The 19,319-nt window shown below is 35.6% G+C and overlaps 1 protein-coding gene across 2 annotated transcripts in view; it reads right to left on the reverse strand.

Moving 5' to 3' along the window:
* Positions 1-19,319, reverse strand: part of LOC117105403 (pyruvate dehydrogenase phosphatase regulatory subunit, mitochondrial-like) — a 20,885-nt gene continuing 1,566 nt past the window's right edge. Inside the window, exons 2-17 of one of the 2 annotated variants that reach the window (XM_033246528.1) lie at positions 18,706-19,045; positions 17,711-17,844; positions 17,334-17,415; positions 15,885-16,048; positions 14,436-14,557; positions 14,188-14,302; positions 12,825-12,977; positions 11,090-11,214; positions 10,418-10,610; positions 8,886-9,035; positions 7,227-7,363; positions 6,776-6,924; positions 4,196-4,403; positions 3,732-3,821; positions 3,158-3,340; positions 1-2,672 (exon numbers count right to left, since the gene is read on the reverse strand). In XM_033246528.1, coding sequence (XP_033102419.1) covers positions 2,301-2,672; positions 3,158-3,340; positions 3,732-3,821; positions 4,196-4,403; positions 6,776-6,924; positions 7,227-7,363; positions 8,886-9,035; positions 10,418-10,610; positions 11,090-11,214; positions 12,825-12,977; positions 14,188-14,302; positions 14,436-14,557; positions 15,885-16,048; positions 17,334-17,415; positions 17,711-17,844; positions 18,706-18,941 — 2,613 coding nt within the window. In that variant the 5' untranslated portion in view covers positions 18,942-19,045 and the 3' untranslated portion in view covers positions 1-2,300. The remainder of the gene's footprint in view (positions 2,673-3,157; positions 3,341-3,731; positions 3,822-4,195; positions 4,404-6,775; positions 6,925-7,226; positions 7,364-8,885; positions 9,036-10,417; positions 10,611-11,089; positions 11,215-12,824; positions 12,978-14,187; positions 14,303-14,435; positions 14,558-15,884; positions 16,049-17,333; positions 17,416-17,710; positions 17,845-18,705; positions 19,046-19,319) is intronic. The other variant, XM_033246529.1, reaches the window with a different exon arrangement.

The raw sequence follows: 19,319 nt of genomic DNA on the forward strand, positions 1-19,319 counted from the left end.
TTAGTTCTATCTGTTGTATAAAAACTTTATTAGTCATGTCAGTCAACACTCAATGTACCTAGATAGGCAAATGTCGTGAAATCATCCATTGGAACCCTTAAAAGATTTTCGTCGTTTAATTCGCCTCGTCACGTTTATATTCCACTCGAATTTTAACGCCCCAAATGAGCATAGAAACAACACCATGATTTCACCAATGAGTTACTCTACACTTACTCTACACAAGTTGTTTTTATATAAAACCCTATAATTAGATTGCTAACCTGGGACCTATGATCTTACACAGTATCACTTGTTGACAAAAAAAAATTGATTTTACTCTACATTTTCAGTATGATGGCCGTTTGAGTATTTTATGTAATTTTATATATATATATATATATATATATATATATCTGTCTAAAAAAAAAAAAAAAAAAAACAAAACAAAACTTCACTGCCCTTCCCATTTGTTTCTGCTGCACTATCTATACAGTCATGCAGGCTGGAATATTACAATATTAGGCCTAATAGTGGTAATTTGCTTATTCCTCTGTTCAGAAATTTGATATTCATAGATTAACGACTTGATATGATAATGTTGATAAAAACAATTTGAACGAGAAAGTACATAAAGATGTACTATACCTTGCAAAATACCAAAGGAAAAAAAAAAAAAATCATAAAAATCTTTTTTGAAATTTACTTGCTGATTTTTAAAAAGTAACATAAAAAATATCAACTTGAATACAGAAATTAGTGTATTTTAAAAATGTGTACTCATATTTACAGCAAAAAATGATAGAAACACTTCCAGTTCCAACTACACATGAAGGAATACCACCTGGCTGTTGTTCTTGCACCGCTGTTTGCCCTGCGCTGGACCCCCCTGTAGAAATGTAGGCCTCATTCTAACATTGATCCTCTACCGTACGTTTATTTCTTATTGTTCTATGAAGTATATATTTGTCACCTGGTAGATCTGTCCATGGAGGAATACCTATGATCTATTTGTCAATTAATTGACTTAACAAAAAAAAAAAAAGCAGTCTGTTGTTATTTGAAAAATACATAATTTCTATGCAGATTTTTGTATGATCAGAAAGAAATGCTAGTGGGACCCCCTACTTTGAAAAATGTTCCGCCGGCCCTGAATATTTAATACTCTAGACAAGGAGTTGTTTATATCTGGGAACTAGACTGCTATCCTGGGATCTATCATGATCATATAAAACATAATGTACTCTACATTTCCAGTATGGAGGCCGTTTGAGTATACAGTATTATGCATTCATTTTACATAAAAAAATAAACACTCCCTCCTTGATTAAACTCCTTTCAAAACCACCAGATTCTGTTAAAGTCCTGTTATAATAAGCGTTTATATTCGAATAAATATGGTAAATAGTTCAAAGTTCAAATGGAAGACGATTTATAAGTACAAATAGGTCACTCATGGCACATAATTTTTCGAGATTATGAAAAAGATCATGACTACAAATTATTAATCAAATTTCACTAAGTAATAATCTTAGGCTAAAGCAGCATGGTATTCAAATGGCAATTATTTAGCGCCGTTTAACATTTAATGTCCTCAACTTGATGTGAGACGATCGTGGATAGGTCCACAGTACAATCAAACCAGAAATTAGTTAAAAACTGAGGCTGTTGAGAAGGAAGAAAAATCTATATTTTATGCCTTGTTCAACAGATTTTTCTAAGACTGAAGGCAAGTGTTTGACAAAAAAAACCTGAAAACACATTCATAATATACTGTAACGATTTTTAAATATTTAAATTAACAACGATGACTGTTTGAATAGAGCATTATAAATGGAAAGATTGATTGATTGAAAAAATTGGTGCAAAAGAGTGGTTACGCCAATTTTCGCCCAGTGTTTTTTGTCAAACACCCCTTCCAGTGTCTTATCTTAGAAAAATCAGTTCCACCAGATTTCATTTTTCCCATTTCACAACATGGCTTTAAGGATATAATTACACCAAACAATCTGAAAGTAACATTAACATTAAAATAAAAACTTTAAATTACTCCTTTAAAAGAACCATATAATTTAAGCATCAACAAACAAATTTCATGTACTGTATATATATAAATTTTATGTATATATCAATATGTAATGTGCTTATCATATTACTAAACTTTGATAAGAAGATATAAAAGGATAGAATATCCAATCTACGACATTACAAATCAGCTTTAATATGAAAACAAATGCAGCATATCTAAAAGTACTATGCATCATTTTACCGTACAAGTATAACCTCGCTATCTTTGAAATAATGCTATCAGAACATAATTATTAACCAAACTGAGGTTGTTTGAGCTGCAGCTTCATTGGGTAAGGGCTCCCTCTAGCACGGAACCTTTTACCTGAGAGTTCAATCTCATAATGACCTTTTGATACAAAATCGTTGGTGACAATGTCTCGCTGTCCTGTCTTCTCATTCCGATTGGTCACCCAACCTATTACGACCATCTTGCCGAGTGTCGGCGCATAACCACTGGAGGTTGACATTCCAGTAAACTTGCTGTCCCGGTAAATCGGTTCTCCTCCCCATGGCCAGAGGTCATTATCAAGGTCATGATCTTCCAGAAGGAACATTGCTAACTTGGACTCAACTCCCTTGGCTTTCTGTTCAATCAGTGCTGACTTGCCAATGAAATCAATCTCCTGTTTTATATAAAAAGGCGGTTAATTATGCAAATTGCAACTTTGGGTAGAAGTATGTGGCTTAGGTCATCATGATTTGGATAGCAACTGATTTTACTGATTAGCTGCAAGTTCCCTGGAATCTTGTTTCTTTTAACCATTCTTTAGCAATCCAATTGGATAACGTACCTATAATGGACATTCAGTGATATTAAGTATTATGAAATGTTCACAAGAATGTTCATGTTTAATGTCATCATTGGCGGAAAACAATGAAATTGGTGAAAAATTAATTGTAAAAAAAAATGTTCTGTATACAAGAGAGCGAAAATCCTTGGAGTTAACAGCTAATGCTTGTAGTAGGGCTAGTTTAGGGCTAGTAATTTTGGCTTTACTTCATTGTTTATTTTTCTGCTGCCTGTAAAGCACATTAGTAATAGCTAGCAAGTTGAGTGAATAAAAAATGACAAAAAATCCAAACAATTTTAGCTGTTTTGAATGCTTACTTTATCAAGTTTTACTCTTGATTCTCTTCCAATTTCAAATGGAGTGTGACTTGAGTTGAAATCTTCTCCCCAGTAGCCAAAGAATTTCTCAGTACGCAACCACCTCAAAGCATAATAACCTGATTTACGGATGCCGAAATCCTGGCCTGCCTCCCACAGACGATCGTACAGTGGCAGAGCAAACTGGAGAAAAATGAATTTTAGTGAAAAAACAGGGGTGGCAGCTGTTGGGAAGGGCATATTTTCTACATATTAAAATAGTAGACTCTAAAATCGAATAAGTAAGACTTTAAACCCCCTAAGTTGTCATTTTTCAGTGGCTTCACCTCTTGGACCACTTTTGAAATATTTTGAGTGATGCCCGACGACAGCCACTTTGCTCTAGTCAGTGACATCGGCCCGTCGTCGGGGACCTAAGACCACTGTTAGGCAAACCCTGGCACCACCCCTGTGAAAAATTAATGAAGTATTAAAAGTAAATACCATCTCATAGTGTAAACATCCACTTTAATCAATCTATGTTTGGGCAGATTCAAAATTACCATATAAACATGATATAAAAATCAACACTTACCTCATTTGGTAAATAAAGGACAAATCCTGGTTCGCCAACATGTGTTATACTCATGGCTTTTACGTTGTTAGCGTAGCCGATGCTTATGTTCTAGGAGAATGACAATTTTCAAGGTCTGATTTGTGTACAAAATCACACAAAATCCACAAACAATTTAAGAGCACACAAATCTAATTTTATACTGCGTTGCTACAGTGATGTATCTAGGAGTATTCAAATTAGGGTGGGGTTGTGCGTCATGCGAAAGTGAAGTGGGAAGGCTTGATGAGTATGTGAGGGGTTGTTAGTCTGCAAAATAAGGTGATTTTTAACTACTTCAAACTTAAATATTTGCTTTAAAATTTACAGGAGGGGAGCAACTAAGTGGGGGATTTTTATCAGGGTGCTTGCACCCTGCACACACCCGTAGATATGGCAATGACAGCATAAAAATGTATTTCCACATTTCAATATACAGTACATACCTTGCAACAAAATGGCCGAAAGTCTGTAGTATTTAGCGACTCCAGCGTAAGGGTTTGAAGAAGTTCTCTAGCTTTTGGACCAATCACATTGATTCCTGAGTATTGGTTGGTAACATTATGCAAATGAACAGAACCATTATCGGGTAGATGTTTGGAGATCCAATGAAAAGCTCTGGTTTCTTGTGGAGTTGGCGAAATAATAAAATAGCTGGAAAGAAAACAGAGAATATTGTAATAGTTCTATGTGAGCATTTAGATGCATTAAATACTTCCTACTCAACAAACAGCAAGTGGAAGAGTGCCACTGGTCCAACCACCCGCTTTAGCCTTTCCAGTCTTATGGCGTCAAGATGATGCCCTCTTCGACCATACCTTATAGCGAGGGGCGTCGTACGTACGCCAAGTATAGCTTTCATGATAATTCTTTTATAGCTAGGCTGTCCTCTATAGGATTTTTTGAGTATGATGTAGGAGTATTTCTGTAGAGGGCCTCCTGTATTTAGACCAAATAAAATGCCTGCGCCCAGTGAAAACCCAACATTTAGTGTAGATGATGTAATTTCCCAGCTTTGGTACAGCCTCAGGCAATGGTAATGGGGCAGACTGGAAAGGGTTAAATACACACCATCTGACAACACTGAGGAGACTATTAAAGAGTTTGAAATCAGAAAGTTCAGAAAGGTTCAGTAAGTATGTAAGGAATGGAAACAACTAAACCATAAATTAAGTGTCATGAGTACAGTAGGTGTAGCTGGTGGTTAGATGCTCACCTCCCAATCCCAGGGCCCTGGGTTGAAATCCTGTCAGATCCCTGGATTTTTTCTCATGACAAACACAACTCCACTCCATAAGTCTCACTATGAGACTAAAGCCTGTTTTCCATTAGGCGAATTTATTTGCGGTTCATGCGCATGCACATTCACATTTTTATCGGAGTTTTTGCGAAGCGAAAAAATGCACAACCAATCAGAACTCAGGAAGCGAACCGACGCTTTTATATCAGGGTGGTGTGGGTTTATAGAACTTTTTCTGATTTGTTTTTGTGTTATTTCTCTCTTTGTAATGATTTAATGAAAGTTAACAAACATTACTTAACTCACGAATAAAATAAACAATAAATCATGCATAAGAAACTGAAATAATAGACAGCATTACTTATGTTGTGGTCGTTGATTAGTGATGAATATTGGGGTTTTTTTCTAAATTTAAATTTTGTTTACCTGAACAAAAAATACACGTTCTTGTTTATTTATTGATATAATATACATTTTTGCTTATAGACTCAAAGCTGAGCTGTTGATGAAGAGAATTCATTTATTTACTTTTAAAGACATGGCGTTTTTGTTGATTAGTTGTCTTTTTTTTTTTAAACTTGTTTATAATATGGATTTTTAAAAAAATAAAATAGAATTTTATTGAATATCCCATGGTTCTTTTTGTTTAAATACAGATATTCTCGTTGGTTTGGAATTTAAACTTGGAAGAAAGAGATGACAATGATTCTGGGAACGAAGAAGACCAGCCACCAACTTATCCATTTTCTGCCGTCAACCTTGATCACATCGGTGTAAGTATAGCGTATATTCCTATACCGTACTGACGATTATGGGCGAGACGAATAGTCAAGCGATAAGGCAGGGAGCCGCTACTGCAACTGCGAGTCAAGTGAAAATAATGAATAATAAAAATATAACAAATAATATGAGACACGACCCATTGTCTATATTAGAACACTTCTCATTGGGTAACAAAGTCGTAATTTTTCATTTTTGTCAAAAAGTGCCTATAGTGGTGAATTATGGTTTAGGTTTTTTTAAATAAAGTTTCAAAAATGTCTATGTATGTAGAAAATGTAGTTGATTACCAAAGGTTACAATTTTTATTTTGAAGACTGCATGGTCTAGGAAGTGTACATTTTTTTATGGGGCAAGTTTCCAAGGGCGGGTTTTCTTGGGGCGAGTTGACTGCCAAAGAGTGTTGCCAAAGTGCGAGCCAGCGTGTTATTTGATCACAAGTGCGAGACATCGCAAGTGTGAGCCAGCGAGCCATGACATCACGACAATAGAAACGAGACGTTACTCGAGTTGTGCGAGGTATCGGCTGAGATTTGTGGAGTACAATTCAAAAAACAACTATAGATCTAATAATGAATTATTGTGATGTTAAATAGACAATGTTAGCTATCAAGGAGCGACGTTGTTTTTCATTGGGACCTTCATCCCTTCAAGGCTAGGCCTATACCATCCTAGCTAGTCTAGGCCTAGAGTAGGATAAGGCTAGTGTGACATGCGGACGTTGGTATATGTTGGCTAGTCTACAAACGTCGCCTAAAGTAATTGATTTTACCCGGCAGAACGAAAGAAGGAAACTCCACTTTTCAGTCGTCTTAGGCCCTTGTTTTTTGACAAACAATGACCTTTCAGAGGTCAAATTGCTGTCAAGAATATGAATTGGCTGCTTCACAGCAACAAAAGAATATTGTTAATTTGGGACCACAGAATAGTAGTACATAATTGGAGGTGGTCCCTAAGTGGAGAGGTCTTTCATTGGAGGGAGACCAGCATTGTGTTTGCATCACACCTGTTTTCTTCCATCCTAGCCACACTGCAGTCGTTCTGAAAGTGACCATTTTCATCCAGCATTGGTGTGTGGACCAGTGTGCCAACATCAACATCCATCTCATTCGGACAAAGTCGTTGAAGAAACTCTGTTGCTTCTGATCCTTCAGACTAAAATTTATGGAAATTAATAAGATAAAATATACAAAACAAATACTTGAGAATATAAATTAATGTAACATTATCATAATATCATCATATTATTTTAATTATTTTACTTACAGAAAATAAAAATACAAGAGCACTTTGGGACCTGAACATTTGGGGTGGTTCCATGGTTCAGTTTCCACTTAGAGGGTTGGCTTTGTGTTATTAAATTTTTATTTTGGTTCTTTGAAAAAAGTGGTCTTGAATTAGAGGGATCCCAAATTGGAGGGTGCATTTCATACAAGTAGAGCAGGGCAGTGACAAACCTTTAATTCAAACTTGGCAAATGTTGACATGTCCATTAGACTAACAGAGTCGCGACACGTCCAGTACTCGGCTTTCACTTTATCAAACCAAACTGGTTTTCCAAACGTCCCTTTTTGATCACCAGTCAAGAATTCATCTATAAAAAAAAAAAATAAATTAGGTACTATTAAATAATCTACTCATGCATTAACTACTTTTAAATGTAGTGTTTCTTTGCATTAAGTTCTGTTAATGATCTTGAAGTTTCTTCAGTAATAACTTTTCATTATCTTCATCATCATCATCATCATCTTCATTATCATCGTCATTATCATCACTATCATCAAGACATCAGACTACTCCTGAGTTATATGAAATTCTTATAAGAAGTTTTTATAAATCTAAGATACCATGTACTGTAACCCCTGAGTTTAAGAAGATTTTTGGATGATGTTTGTATGTCGGACACATAAGACGACCCCTTGTTTCACCGTTGGAATTCCTCCTTTTGACATGAATCAATGGGACCAAACATGCATTGGCCTTCAAATTGCCATGAAAGTCCAAGGTCTGGGCTTGGCAAAGTTTATGGATTTCATTGTATCAGCATTTAAAAAACGAAAAACTGTCTTGCAAAACACCGAGCCAAATGAGTATGTAAACGTTATTCAAGACAAAAACTAAAGCAATGAATAAATAAATAATTATGATACTTATACTTATGATTTTAATTCAAATACATGCAGAGAGTTCTTTACATTTCTTTAAATTTTTATATTGCATTTTAATAATTTTATGTATATTTTTACGCTTTTATTTTACTTGAATCTAATAGCGTTTTCACTCTCCTGGTTTGATGCATGTGGTACCTTCTGTTTATTTACATTTAAAAAAAAATTTTATATTTTGATATATCTTTAACCATGCTTTTATGCTGAATTTTTTTATGTCCTTTACTTCCTTTTATTAACAAAATTTTAATTTTTGCATAATAGTATGAATTTTTATTTTAGCAAGATTTAACACGAAGAGCTCCTTGCTAGTGAACTTGTTTCTACTTTTGAGCAATCCTGTTGAGTTTTAATTACTTATAAAAGTTTTTTTTTTAATTGCTTGTATTTATATCTTGTAATCTTGTTTGGTTTATCAAGGAAATAAATGATATGATATATGATATAGCTAGCATCATTATCATTATCATAATTATCTGTATTACCATTATAATGGTGCCTTGAGAAAAAAATGTCCCCAATGAGATTTGAACCCATGACCTCCCATTACGAGTCCAGTGGTGATGCCTTCCCTTCATTTTTAATTGCTGTCTTTGATTTTTCTTTTTAAATAAATAAATTTGTTCATAAGAATGGTTAGTACTATGTTTTTGTGCCAATTACTATTACTGTATGACCACCTTTGCAATGTTCACCACTGAACTGCGACTGTGAATACGAGCTACTACCATTACCATACCAATTCTGCTGGTCATCGGACAACAGGCTTACCGCCACTTCAATGCTGACGAAGGTACCTCGAGGGTACTGAAACCTTCCAAAGTAATAAACCAAAAATGCTGTTGTTATCATCTGCATTGCTATTTGCAGTGTCACCCCTACAGTACTACCATGGAGAAAATAACTGATTATTTTCTCCATGGTACTACCTATCTCATGATAGTTTACCTTTGTCAAGATAATATTTTGGTCGTTCGTAGCCCATTGATTCACCGAAGACAGCACCGGCCTCCTGTTGCCTGACATAGAGTGGAGAGCATCTCTGATTGCGTCCATACTTGAAATCATCACCGGGGTAATTAAGAGCAAATTGGCGACCTTAAAAAAATATATATATATAAAAAATAATTGGCTATTTTCCCAAAGATTATATAATTCGTTTAACCTTGTTCTAGATATTTATTTTAATAAAACTATAATTATCTTACACAATGTAATATAAAAGAGTTACCTTTTAGAGTCAATGGCTCTATTTCTGCTCAGTCATTATCTTACATAATATCATACTGTACATAATAATATACAAGTACAGCTGAACTGCCTACTAATTTCACCTAATGCATAAAATATGTTAATGACACATTAAACATCTATCAGTATTTAATCCAAACAAAAATTAAAATTTTTCATAGGTAATCTATGTATACTTTTAGGCTTATAGCATGGAGGAAATAATAGTTAGTTAGTTCTTTATTTATTTGTTTCACACTCTCAGGTTAAAACAGAGACCAGCCAATTCTGGCTTATGAGTGAAATACTGGACATTTTTAAAACCCAAGCAAAAAACAAGATTAAAAATGTTTTAAAAACAGGATATACAAACATTTCTTAAAATATGATTTACTTAAACACAATAGACTGCCGTAAGGAGAGGATTTGGTAGGCAAATTTAGCTACCCTATAACAGTGGTTGCCATCGCTCATTAAAAAATTGAAATTGTCGTTTGTTGTTTAAGTCTGCAAAGGATGGGTTGATTTGGACAATATAATCGTACAGGTGGGATATGAAATCATTATAGTATAATATTACAGGTCTCCCTCTAATTAAAAACCCCTCAAATTAAAGACCACCTACAATGAAAGACCGCTTTTCTGTGGTCCTATATTAACAACTGTTTTTTATCTTTATTATTCTCAAAAATGGTCTTTAATTGGAGGGACACCTGTATTACATTTCTTAATATATTTCCTCTATGCTTATAGAGCTTCAGTAGTAGTAGGAGTAAAGTTACATTTTCCTATAGAATATTGTGTGTATGCATGCATTCATCACGTCAAGAGTAGTTGAGAAGTCAAAATATTCAGTAATAAAAGTAAAAGAAATGAGTTGGTATCACTTTACGACCAACAACATTTCATGTGCTTTCACCTTGATTAATGGCTTCATCAGATGTAAATGAACAACTAATACTGTAAAATATCCACCTGAAGAAGATCCATGTATTGTGGTGGAAGATCATGAAATATATTTAACTGTTAGTTGGATTGGATTTGATTTTCTTTGGTACAGCTAACCCAGTTCGTTTAGCTTGTGGTAGCCATTGCATGTGGGCACGTTAAATAATGTAGGCGATTGTCTCCCGGTGTATTGCCCAATCACCTGAAGAACCCCACAGGACATAAGTTTCAGAACGTTCGTGGATTATCCTTAGTGTGAATCAAATCCAATACAATGTATGTAAGTGATGCACGTTACATACCAACAACTTCCTTCACTCTGTCTCTCAGGAACAATTGATTATTGTGGCAATCGGTGAATCTACGAATGTCAACAGCCAAGATATTGTTCGGAGCTTTTCCGCTGACGATCCAATCAGCAAGGACGCTGCCAGCCCCACCGCTAACTGCAGCTCCACCAGAATTGAAACCAGTCATGACAAAGTAGTTACCAACCTACGATCAAACATAATCTTTAATCATTAATCATAATCAGTAATTCTAACCTTTATCATAATTTATTATCAGTAAATATAATATGTCTCGGCTATAAGCTCACACCCAACATCTACTCAGTTTTGTGGAGGAATCCCTTTTCAATCAAAAGGTAATTTTTCATCACTGCATGCCTATTTGATTTTTGAGCATTTTATGAAAGTCAGCCTATGTATACAGTCCTCATTAAAATTATACCCTGGGCTTTTACAAGAGGAAATACTGGTATGTAAAATTGGGCATAAAGTATAGGGTGGGTTTAATTCAATATGTTTATCATTATTAAATGTTTGATGTCAAAGAATATAATAATAGTAATAATTCCAGATTTATATAGCAGGAAGGGATCGCGTCCCATACCCGTAGGGGACGGAATTTTCAAGTCTCACATCTGCAAATTTGTCTATCTTGGAATCTCTGCTATTCCATGATTCACCTACCTCAGGGGACTCCCCCAAAAGGAATTTGCCATCAGGGGTGAAACTCTCAGGACCATTGAACAGCTGCTGGACTTCAACGGTTTCAGCAGATGGTACTCGCAGTAAGAAGCTATCTAGAGCTGGCTCTAAAAACATTTTGAAAAACAGCATTTTTTGAGAATTGTAGAAGACACTTATGCACTTATACGACATTGATTTGCTAGTACACAACAATTGTGTTTTTATACTACATTAATTTTCTAGTATACTTTAACATGAGATAAAAGAAGACTGAATAGCATTTTCCCTCTAATTTGCAGTACAATTAAAGGCCAAATATTAATCTACAATCTTTTAACTTAACGCTTACCCTCTAATATTGTAGACAAAACACTGAGACCACCAGCAATTTTCAGGTCCCAAAAGTGGTCTCAAATTTTAGGGTGAACCGTATAATTTCAGCATCGTATAGTATATAGCACAATCACAATGCACTGGCATGCAATGCAAAACAGAAAGATTGAGAACGGCCACTATAATTATTGCATGCATATAATTGGTTATTATGCAGCCAATCGTAACCCCATGCTTGTGCACATAGACTTACAGACAATACAGATAAATTTTATTTCATCCTTTTCATCGGAAAATCAAAGACATGATAAAAATTTTAAATACAAGTTTAATTTTAATTTCAATAATTATATAATTCGAGCTAGTGCCTATCTTCAAAATTTGCATTACCGTTTCTGATTCCACTAGGAAATGAATCTCAAGAGCGGTTAGTGCAAGCGATATCTGAATATCTATCTACTGAATATCTAGCCCTGGCAGACCGCATTCTACATCTCCATAAAAAAAACAAAAAAGAACTAGTGACAATTACAGAGTGTAGATGATAAGAAGGATCTTATAAAATCTTATTAAACTTCAATGCCACCCTGTCATTGTAGACAGAGCCCATCGACGGCACACACTGACTCACTGTTCGTTCAGCATGATTGACGATGCTTTTATGCCATTCCATATCTCCTTACATATTTTCCTTCCATGATATTTTCCATCCCAGCACAATAGACAATAACTCAAGGCACCAAAAATTTTAGAATTATAGAAAAGTGACTAAGATATCTTTATGAAGTTATGAATTTGCGAACGATAATTAGTTTCATCACACTTCCTAAAAAGACCAACTAAAGAGCTGTCATTCGCAAATTTAGTAATTAATTTTACCCTTAACGGAGTTGAGTGGGTGCCGAATTTACAGCTTGGTGATGCCAAGCTCTTCCCAACCAACAGTTATTGTGAATGGTCAGTACATCAGCCGACGATTAATACCGTTTTCTTTTGCAATAGGAATACAGTGTTATTAAAAATGCACATAGGTCTTATGGCACACTATGAGAACATCATCTTAAATATCTCTTCCGACAGACAGTAAGCTAAATTAATTTGGATTTCAGCCCTCAATCTGCAACATAAGGAAAGAGTTTAAGCAATGAAACTGAACCAGGGACACAAGACCTTCCATAGTTCAGTACACAGGGGTGTTATATGTATTTTTTACATATTTTTAGACTCAAAAATTGAATATATAGCCTTTGAAATCCCTCAATTGCAATAGTTTTTGTGGGCACGCGCACACACACATACACCTACTACCAGCTACCATACTCATGAAAATCACTTACAACATCGTAAAAATGAGAAAAATAATGATAAAAAAAGATGGGAATATTAAACAACCTTTACTTACGAAATTGGTCCCAGTCTGGGGGCAGTGATTCAAACATGAAAGGTGTAGGAATCCCCTTACTAAATATTGGCTTAGCCTTTGCCTCAAAGCACCCACATAGGAGACCTTGACTCCATTCGACAATATATATCCTTCCATCATAATCACGTACGTCTATATGGAAATAAAATGGACTTTAAATAGATTGACTTGATAAATAAAGATATTTACTGGTGGTGCTAAGTTGGAAGAAGTATTTCCTGAGTATCTGGATAAATTATTATTTTTTTTTTATTAAGAAACCTGATTTTGGTAAGGTAAAAGGTAAAGGAAGGAATAACCCATAAATTGCAGTGCCATCGTGCTGAATTGGGTGAATACCTAGCAGCCGTAAAGAGGCGCTTCATGGTAGCTACTGTACATCTTCACAACGACAGGGGCTGAAAAGAACCATAACATTGGGGTAACCCCACTACTCTTCTGAAAGATACAATGGGTTTTGAAAGTACACATAAGCCAGATGTATACACAGGACCTCCATTTTAAGCCCTTATCTGAGAAGACTTCGTTCTACCAACCGAACAATGGAAGAGGAGCGGCTAGAACCAGCGCCGGATGTTAAGGCTCTAGCTAGCGGCGCCCCTGCCTTACTGTTCGGTCACTTGACTTGCATGTAGAGTAATGCACATTTTCAGCTAAGATTTGGTGAGGCACTAGATAACATAATATGTTAGACCTTTATTTTTACTTATTATTACTCCCGGTTATTTGATCAAGCACAATACATACTCGGCTTCCTAGGCAGAATTCTATAGTGTTGCAGCTGTAATCATCAACCAGCGCACCCACTTTTACTCCTGGGTGGAGAGAGGCAATCGTAGGTGAAGTGCCATGCCTAAGGACACAAGTGAGATACACAGCGAGGGATTGAACCTTCGATCTCAAGGTTAAGAAGTAGAAGCACAGCCGCTAATAAGTAATACTGTAGTAAAATCATACAAATATGAATTTGCAAAAGAAGATACGTTAGTTTCTTGGGGATATCCGCTTGCTCACGGGAATTCCGGGAAACTGTACAATTTTTTGGCAAACTCTCATGACTCATGGGAAACTTAGGACAAGTATATTGTAGTAGTACTAGTAATAGTGCCTGTATTAGCATAGTATTGGTTGTTAGTTGTAGTAGTATATATATATTATATTAGTATATATGATCTTTATTAATTAGTACTGAAATAATTCTCTAGTTAAACACTGAATCATTCCAATAATCAATCTATTAATAAATCAATCAATTAAACAAATAATTATATTCACAAAGACATTGCTATTGACAAGAACAAAGTGATCAAAATGAAAATCTGAACTTTTAGCAGATACATACATGGCATAGATGGAGAAACCTCTTTTACTGCCTTTGTGATGATGTAATAGTGCTCGGCAGAATGAAGAGGAACTCTGACCTGCGGTGAGCTCTTCAATCCTACGTCTCGGCTCCACTGAGAATATTACAGAGCAACATTTAAAACAATATTAACGCAATAAAAGAAACAATGATGTGCTATCAGCCATCGTCACAAAAATCGTCACAAAACCACATTTTAAAAATTAGAAAATGAAATTTTACCGTACCTGTCCAGCAGCATTTACAAAGTATTCACAATTGACAATTCCATTATTAGTCTCAACGCCAGTCACTCTGTGATTCTTAGTCAATACCTTCTCAACCTCAACACCTTCTATAATTTTGACACCTGTAAATACATGAATGAGGATAGGTAGAATGCTGTCATGTTCAAACTAAAGTAAGGTTGCTGGCTATAATTGTAATTTGGAGTTTGTAGTGCCCATAGATCACAATAGTAGGTTTAGGGGCCCAATACAAGAATTCACATCCGGGAGATCTAGTTAAATGAACATTCTTAACATATCCAATTTCATTTTGCTCTGAATGGTGATACCGTTTGGCACTGAATTCCGTGTGACAATTGATAATAAAAAGTAGTAAATTAAAACATGCAAATATTATGAATTTGCAGGAGATTAGTTATTTTCCCGGGCGATTTTGCTTGCTTGCTAGAGTGTGGGAGGCTGTCCTGATTTCTGGAAGACTCTCGCTACTTGCGGGACTTGGAACCCCTGCAGTGTAGGTTTAATTATTTCACATTTATTACTCTACACCAAAAATATACAGTATTAGCAAGATAACCACCTGTTAAATACAGTTATAATGATAATGTATATAAGGCCACATAAAAAAGAACATGTTTCAAATTTTCTCTATTGTACATTTTTAGACCACCTTTACAACGTTTACATGGCAACCCAGGAAATTCTGCAGACACTTGTGGGTGTCTAGGCCTGGAATTATGCTTCTCCTATCTGTCAAAAACAGGATTTAAGCATAAGTTTAAATATAAGAACACATTGGTTTCTTAAATCATGGTCTGTTCTCTTTTCAAATCAAGTTGGTGACTGTTAAAGCATAGTGAAACACATGGGTCCTAGTCTTTCGCAAGTTGCAGGACTCGCTCGAAATTTCGGAAGGCCTAAGGCACTCCACAAGTGACCACGAATCTTCCAGAAAATAACCCGCATCCTGCAAATTTACAGTATTTGCATGTTTTTTTAAAAATTTTGTTTATGTCAAAGAAACATCCAAGAGGAACGCTTTGATCACACTTCAAGAAAAAAATGCTTTTTTACAAGTTTTACTATAATGTGTTAGTAATTGTCTCCCACAAGTGAGTGCCAATGAGTAACACTATCCAGAGTAAAATATAATCAGATGTGTTTTTAAAGTTCATTTAAAAACAAATCTCCTGGATGTGGATTCTTCCCAACTTGGGACCCTTGGTTTCTATTCTGGTATTAAATCTTGTCATTGAATTTCAACCACATTTATGGTACAAGAGACAAAACGATCACTTAAAATCCCTAAAAAATTCCTTAAAATATCAGTTTAATGAAGTTAAAATTTAAAAAAATAAGAGGCGTGATTTTGCATCAATGGAGAGAAAGGAAGCACAAACTGTTATGTAACAAGAATTGGGTAAATGAAGTATGCAAATTTATACTCACCTCTCTTTTTAGCAGCAGAAGCTAAGGCAGCTGCCGTGTCTGATATATTTGTTCGTCCGTCCCTTGGATGATAAACGCCCCCTACCAGGTCATCAACTTTAATATATGGCGCAAGAGATGCAATTTCTGATGGTGTTACGAATTGAAATTCTTCCCCTTTGGCTCTAAGTAGTTAAGAGAAAAAATTATAAAGAAAATGTCGTTAGCCATAAATAATAAAAAATGCTGGTACTAAGTTTTGTAAACATGGATTAATTTTTCATGTAAATTAAATAACTATGAATATACAAGATGAATGAATTATAGACACACTATAAAATAATCACAACACGATGGTATGCATTTCAATACTTGGAGTAAGTATTACACTTTCTTATAAAATAATATCTGATAAATAATTTGGAACCACATATCAATATTGAAAAATATGCTTACACTGTCATTGTTTACATACTACTTTCGTAATATACAATATTTTATTTTATTCATATAGGATGTAATATAGCGCACATATTTAGAAAACTGCCCCAGGCATCTTTTCCCTGGTCAGTGGATACACAATAAATCATAAGTAACGTGCAACCTCCTCTGCACCATGGGGAGTATTCCTAGTTATGCGTGTAATCAGCATTAATAATTTCATTTCTGAATTGTTCACCTCCTACCAGGTACCCATTTATACTCCTGGGTCAACAGAAGCGAAAATGCAGATAAAGTGTCTTGGTTTAGGACACAGCCGTGTGACGAGCATCGGTCTCGAACCCCCAACCTTCTGATTGAAAGCCCGACGCCTTACATGCTGCGCCACATGCTTCTACAAATCATCCTAATCACATCATAGTAATTTACTATTACCACAACTACCCCAGGGGCGGATCCATAATTTTTCAAACGGACAAGGGGGCACAACCTTTTCAAAATAGATAAGTAAATAGCGCTAATTTCAATATATGCATTGAAATTTTAAAATTTAGTGGCAAAACAGGAGGGCGGCACTTTCTCCTGTGCCCCTTACTGGATCCGCGCCTGTACCCTGCCACTACCTCCACACCTACAGTAAAAATATAATCAGTGTATATTACAACCATGGACCTATTAATAAGATCCATGATCCTATTAATAAGTCCATGACAAAACTATCAATGGACTGGCATACAATACACTTGAGAATTCGTAAACTTATACAGGGGCGGATCCAGAGATGTCCAAAAGGGGGGCCGAAAGGGGGTCAAAATTTGGGCCGATGGACTCAACAATGTCCTATGGGGTCCGCGAAATTTTTGTGTTCTAGACGCCCGAAAATAACATTTGAGGCGTTCTGGGCTATAATTTTTTTTCTTTTTTACATCCCAAAAAGAGGGGGGGGGGCGGCCCCCCGAATATTATTATATGACATAGTAATAGTACAATAAACAATATTGTGAAATTATTATTAGAGGTACTGTATACCTTAGCATGGAAGCAGAACGCTTCAGAGCAGTCATTCTGTCGTTTGTTTGAGCTACCGCAATTGAACCGTTGCGAAGAAAACCTGTTGTAGAAACAAAATACAGTAAACATTTTATAAAGGGTTGAACATATCAGCTTTTTTATCGATCTGTTTCTAATTATGTTAATAACTTACTTCGTACTTTTAAATGAGCTTTTCAAAATTGCAATTAAGTAAGGTTTTGCAGTTATATTTATTCGTGAGATTTTTGCGCTTAAGCATGTGAGAGACCCTGAATGTGTGAGTCTCACACCGAATGTGTGAGAGTTGGTAGGTCTGTCGTTATTTAATGTTGATAGAGAAATTCTATGCATTGTACATTTATCTAGCAATTTACCTGAGCTCATTCCTGTTTCTTCTTCCAGGCTTTCATAAAGATTGCTACTAATTTTACGACAGTTAGCGACAAACTCAACTGAATCGTTGAGTCCAACTAGGCCAACAGAGTGCCATGTCGTTCCACACGTCAACCTGAGGATATGAAATGATATGATGGCATATAAAAAAATTTTAAGAAATAACAATATGGGCAGTGAAGTTTTTGGGTTCACTGCACTCTTGTGATGCAGTAGACATTGTGCGGAAGAACTGAAGGTTCATAAATAACTTGGCCCTTTAATCTTGTTACTTTGGGTGCCGCTACATTCCAAAATGGGGTGTGCAGTAAAACTTCAAACATGACTCATGTGAGGTACCTACCAGAAAGAGGAGTACAAGCTGATAACAGTTGCAAGGGTGTAGGCTAGTTTTGGTCTGAGGGCAGCAAAACCAGCCTGGGGGTAATGGAACAACCTGGGGGTGTGAAAATTGAGAATGCGGAACTAAATCCCTATTCTAATGAAAACTTAATGGTAATATTTAGTATTTTACCCCACTTAGTGGAATTAATTTGTCATCATGGGCCAGGGTGCCGCACCCCAACATTCCAGGCGCCTACACTTATGCATTCAAGAAGATTGTAAGTTATACCACTTCAAGTGTATGAAATTGAGTGGGAATATAATCATTTTGAGTACAGAGCTGAACCTAACATAACAATAGACATACATACATCTTACAACTGCCATTTGACTGTTATAAATCTATATACTACGTCTGTACTAATTACTAAATAAAAATTATAGTAAAAGTCATCTTAAAATCTTCTGTAGGGGATATTTATGTCTAAGGTAAAACTTAATCTAGAAAGATTATGGAGCGTGTATATAATTTTTGTTCGCAAAGCATGCATTATGCAATATAGCAGTTTATATGTCTCACAACATAAATATGACATTATGAAAACAAAAACACTGAGAATTCTGATTTAATAATTAACAAATAACCACGTACTTTCCTTGTTCCAACAGCACCACATCTGTCCAGCCTGCTTTTGCCAAATGGTAGGACAATGAAATACCTGCTATTCCACCTCCGCACACAACCACCCTGGCTTGATTTGGAATGCTAGTTCCTGTGTCTGTATTACAAGATGCAGCACCACATCTCAATCGAATTTGCACTCCATTTGAGGATGTTTGAAACGCTTTTACACCCCACCTGAACGCTGTCAAGAAATGAGACCTCATTCTTTGCCAAGGACGTCAGAGGAGCCCCCCTCTACTAGTCCACCATGACATGTGGCAAACTCAGAATTAGACAATGCCAATTATCAAAGGGTGTTTTGATTCAGCTGAAAATAACCACAATAATTTTAATAGATAATCAGTAGATTTATTCATATCTGTGAATGTTTACCTTATAAACACCATATCATCCAGGGTCGTTTTATCTCAGACCCTTCCTATCAGAGTAGTGCCAAAGTGCGAGCCAGCGAGCCATACATTTTTTTTTTTTCAGGTTATCCAGTTTTGCAAACAAGCTGGCCTAACCTATATTCTATATATTGTATGTATGTATGATACATACATACATATATATATATATATATATATATATATATATAC

This window comes from Anneissia japonica, unplaced genomic scaffold, assembly GCF_011630105.1.
Source record: "Anneissia japonica isolate Jap-2015-1 unplaced genomic scaffold, ASM1163010v1 scaffold667_len338742_cov159, whole genome shotgun sequence".
In the NCBI taxonomy this organism is placed as follows: Eukaryota; Metazoa; Echinodermata; class Crinoidea; order Comatulida; family Comatulidae; genus Anneissia; species Anneissia japonica.